The sequence below is a fragment of the Leishmania mexicana genome, chromosome 28, assembly GCF_000234665.1.
Source record: "Leishmania mexicana MHOM/GT/2001/U1103 complete genome, chromosome 28".
In the NCBI taxonomy this organism is placed as follows: domain Eukaryota; phylum Euglenozoa; class Kinetoplastea; order Trypanosomatida; family Trypanosomatidae; genus Leishmania; species Leishmania mexicana.
The window spans coordinates 731,696-735,667 of record NC_018332.1 but is presented as its reverse complement, the minus strand read 5'-3'; the positions used below and the strand labels follow the sequence as shown (position 1 = coordinate 735,667).

The 3,972-nt window shown below is 64.5% G+C and overlaps 1 protein-coding gene across 1 annotated transcript; it reads left to right on the top strand.

The window, feature by feature from the left end:
* Nucleotides 1-77: 77 nt before the first annotated feature.
* On the top strand, nt 78-1,430 carry LMXM_28_1930 (putative zinc transporter; the record flags this gene model as incomplete). Its single annotated transcript, XM_003876985.1, has 1 exon — nt 78-1,430. One exon carries the CDS (start codon nt 78-80, stop codon nt 1,428-1,430), a length of 1,353 nt encoding a protein of 450 aa, XP_003877034.1.
* Between the last annotated feature and the right edge of the window lie 2,542 nt (nt 1,431-3,972).

Here is a 3,972-nt window from a genome sequence, read left to right as displayed (position 1 = left end):
CACCCGCAGATCCTCTTCTTGCTCGGCCCAAGCACGGCTCTATTGCTTCTTCTTTCATTCCCAGGAGGCGAGCGACCATGGCGCAACCCACCCTCACGGTGCTCCGCCAGCTGGCCGGCGATCTTGTGCGCGCTGCCGTTGCGGTGCAGGCGCGCGAGCCCCTCGAATTTCAGTCGGCCGTTGCTTCCGCAACGAAGACGGTCGCCTACTCGCAGGTCCGTGCGGGGTCGCACTCCAGCGCGAAGGGTGACGGTACCAGAAGCCGCCTCTCGTATGCTGAGTCTGCGCATGACCACGGCCACAGCCACGGCAGCGGCTCCGACGGCGGCCACGGCCACAGCCACGGCAGCGGCTCCGTGCAGGGCGACTACATGCTGGGATTGCACATTGCTGCGATCTTCATCATTCTCGCTGCATCAGCTGTGGGCACGCTGATCCCGATCGTGGGCAAGCGTGTGCCTGCGCTGCGTCTCCACGCGTACGTGTACGCTGTGGGCAAGTCGGCTGCGACGGGTGTGGTGCTTGCTGTTTCGATGATTCACATGATCAGCCCCGCTTCTGTTGTGCTTGGGGCTGACTCCATCCCTGAGAGCTTCCGCGAGATGTACGAGGGCTGGGCTTTCCTGTTCGCGATGATGGCCGCTATCGTGATGCACGCGATTGACGGGACGATCGGGTGGATTGCGGAGCGGTGGAGCGCGCGCGCCGCTGGTAAGGCGCTGCCCGCGGATCCGTGCCACGACTCGCTGTGCAACGAGTGCGTTGCGGTGCGCAAGGGCGTGCCTTCGACGAGGCCCGACGAGGATGCGCTGCAGGACATGCACGGCTGTGTGGAGGATGGGCAGGGCTGTGCCTCTGTGCCTCAGATGGACGCTGAGGCGTGTGGGGGACACCAGCACGGCGTAGCTGTGCCGGAGGACATGGCGCCGCTGCAGCGCGTCGTGGCAGCGGTGTGCATGGAGTTCGGCGTGACGCTGCACAGCGTGTTTGTGGGGCTTGCGGTTGCCGTGTCGAACGGCACGGACCTGCGCGCGCTGATCATTGCGCTTGTGTTCCACCAGCTGTTCGAGGGCCTTGCGATGGGCGCGCGTCTTGCGGACGCGTCGTTCAAGATATCACTGGAGCTTGCGCTGATGCTTGTGTTCTCGTTCTCTGCGCCGATCGGGATTGCGGCAGGGACCGGCGCTGTGATGGCGTCGCGCGACGCGCTGTCGGGGACGACGTACGCGTTGGTGAGTGCGATCCTGGACTCGATCTGCGGCGGGATCATGCTGTACATTGCCTTCAACCTGCTGTTCGTGGACTTCCCGCACGACCTGCATGTGCACTGCGGCGTGAAGAGCAAGCGCGGCGTGGCCAAGCGGATCGGGATGTACGCCGGGCTGTGGATCGGTGCGGGCGTGATGGCGATGATTGGGAAGTGGCTGTAGGTGTTGGACCGCTGCTGTTCCTGCGCGAGTATGTGGCTAGGTGGCTGCTGCTGCAATGGGTCGCGCTTCTGTGCTGCTGTGGGGCGTGGGCGGGCCGGCGGTGCCTGCTTGACGCCCCGCCTCTCAGCTGCGGGCATCCCAGCGCTCCCTCTCCCCCACGGCGTCGCAGGCACGCGCGCGGCGCAACACATTAGTAGTAGATCAGTCCTGTTCTAGTGCACCCTTTTCTTTCGCTACCTCCCCCCTCTTTTCTTCCACGCTGTTTCGTAAGCTCTCCTCCTCCTCGTTTTAGTTTCCCTCCCCCCTTCCACACGCCCCCACCCCCTTTGCATCGGCGTAATGCACACGCATCCACACGCACGCCACCCACCGTACGGCGCTCCGCAGCGGGGCCCACGGCTTTCTTACGGTCCTTGCGCGCTTCTCTCACCCTCTTCACTATTCACGCAGTGCTCTCTTCGTGTTTTGTAGCGACGGAGGAGTTCTTCTCCTCTCTCCCCTCCCTGCCGGCTTGTCAAAATGTGTTTGCTGGGCACCGTTCCCGGTGTGCCTCCCCCTCCCCAGAGGAGCGGTGCGCTACCCGGGAGCACGATAGCCGGGCCCTCTGTCCCCTCTTCGTCCCCCGCCGCTGTGCGCGTGCGTGCTTCCTAGCAGCGTGTGGTCTCTCTCGTGTCTTTACTGGCTGTTGCTTTGCGTCCATGTCAGTGGTGTGTGTGCGTGTGCTTTTCGTTCTTTCCCTGCGCGTGTCGCTCTCACTTTCACCCTTACCCCGCACTGTCCCCCCTGGGACGACGAGAGAGTGCGGCTCTGGCTCGCCTTGACGCTCTCTCGAGCGCGTGTACGTGTGTGTATGTGTGTGTGCGTTCCCATGAGTTGAGGAAGGGATGGTGGGCGGCTTGCGGTGGCGGAGCCGTACGAGTCAGCGCTGTTGCTTGTGCTGCGTTGACTGCTGCACGGCTGCTGCTGCCGCGCGTCGCTCGCGTGCCCCTTCCTGTGCGCGCGTTGATTTTCCCTTGTGTGTGTGTTTCTGTGTGTGTGTGTGTGTTGGTGCGTATTCGGCCCCAACTGCTTCCCCCCTCGACCCCGGAGGGTTGCAGCGACTGTGATGGCGCGCGCTGCGCGGCGCTCCCGCCTCGTGTGCTGCGGTGGCGCGCTGCAGGCGGGACGGCGGAGGCAACGTGCTGTGCTCTCTACCGTTGCTTCCTCTCGTTGCTGTTGCCGACGTGCGCGTGCGACTGTGTGTGTGTGTCGCCCGTCTTTTCCACCCTCTCCATGCGCCCACCGCAATAGTGTTCTCCTCTAACGACTGTACCGTGCTTTGTGTCTGTGAGTAGGCGGTGGCATGCTACAGGTCGCCTATAACCCGCGTCTGTGCGTGTCTAAGTGAGTAAGTGTGTGTGTGTGTGTGTAGGTAAGTGTGTGTGCGTCGCGCTGCCTTGTGTCTGCCCGCGGAGGCGCGCGCGCGTGAGGGTCCCTGAGAGTCCTCGCGTGGTGGGAGACCGCGCCGCTGCGCGCACGGCTCGATGGCCTCTCCCGCCCCCCGTCGTAAAGGCCTGTATGCTTCGCCTGCTTCTCTCTTGATTTTGCTTTGTGCTTGTGCTTTGGTCTCTTTCTGTGGTGCACCGGCGAGCGGTGTGGTGGGAAGGGCCTTCGCGCGTGGCGTCGGCGGATGCGTCCCCGTTGCACGTTGCACGTTGCGCGTGCGCCTGCCTCGCTGCCTGCCGCCTGACATGTGCCTGTGCGCGATGCGCTTCCCTCCGCTGCGTCTCTGCGGGCGTCGCTGTCTCTGTGGATGCCGAGCGCTGCGACGGGGACGGGGTGCGAGGGATTCTCCGTGACGTGAGGCCGTCGCCGCCCCGGCAAGCACTGCGACCGCGAGGTTGACGGGCGTGCGCGTGCGCGTGTGGCGCTGTCGCCGACTTCGCTTTTGTGCCTTTTGTTGTTTCGGTTTCACGTTCTTCTTTCGGCTCCTGTGGCGATTTCCCGTGTTTCCGTGGTTGTGCTCCGGCCGCGCGTCCCGTGCCTTGCCATCTCTGGTGCATTGGACGGCCTGTGTCTTGCCGGGGTGTGCGCGGTGACAAGTAATGCTTGGTGTCTGTGTGTGTCTGCGTGGTGCCCGCGTCTGTGCTCGCCCTCCGGCGTTGCGCGACTGTGCGGGGGTGGGCGTTGTGGTGCTTACCCCCTGCATGCGAGGGTCCGTGTCGCTCGGCTCTGCCGTGCCGCCGCTGAGCGCTGACGGCGCTGCCACGGCGGCGTGCATCTCGGCGTCGCTCTGGAGTGCGTGCCCGGTGCCGCGTCGCACCGCTGCCGGTGCCTCCTCTTCCACTGCCCTTCACGTGTCCCCTCTTCCATTTCGCCTCTGCACCCCTCCGCCCAACTTACCCGCACCGCGCACGCCCTCCCCGTCCTCATCGCCCACGCGCACCGCCCGGCATCAAGACACTCTCTCGGCCTCTCTCGCTACATAGCTGCCTTTTTCTTAATTCGTGTCTTTCTCTTGTTTGTTCCCCCCTAACCTACAGCGACTGTGCGACGCCGCCAC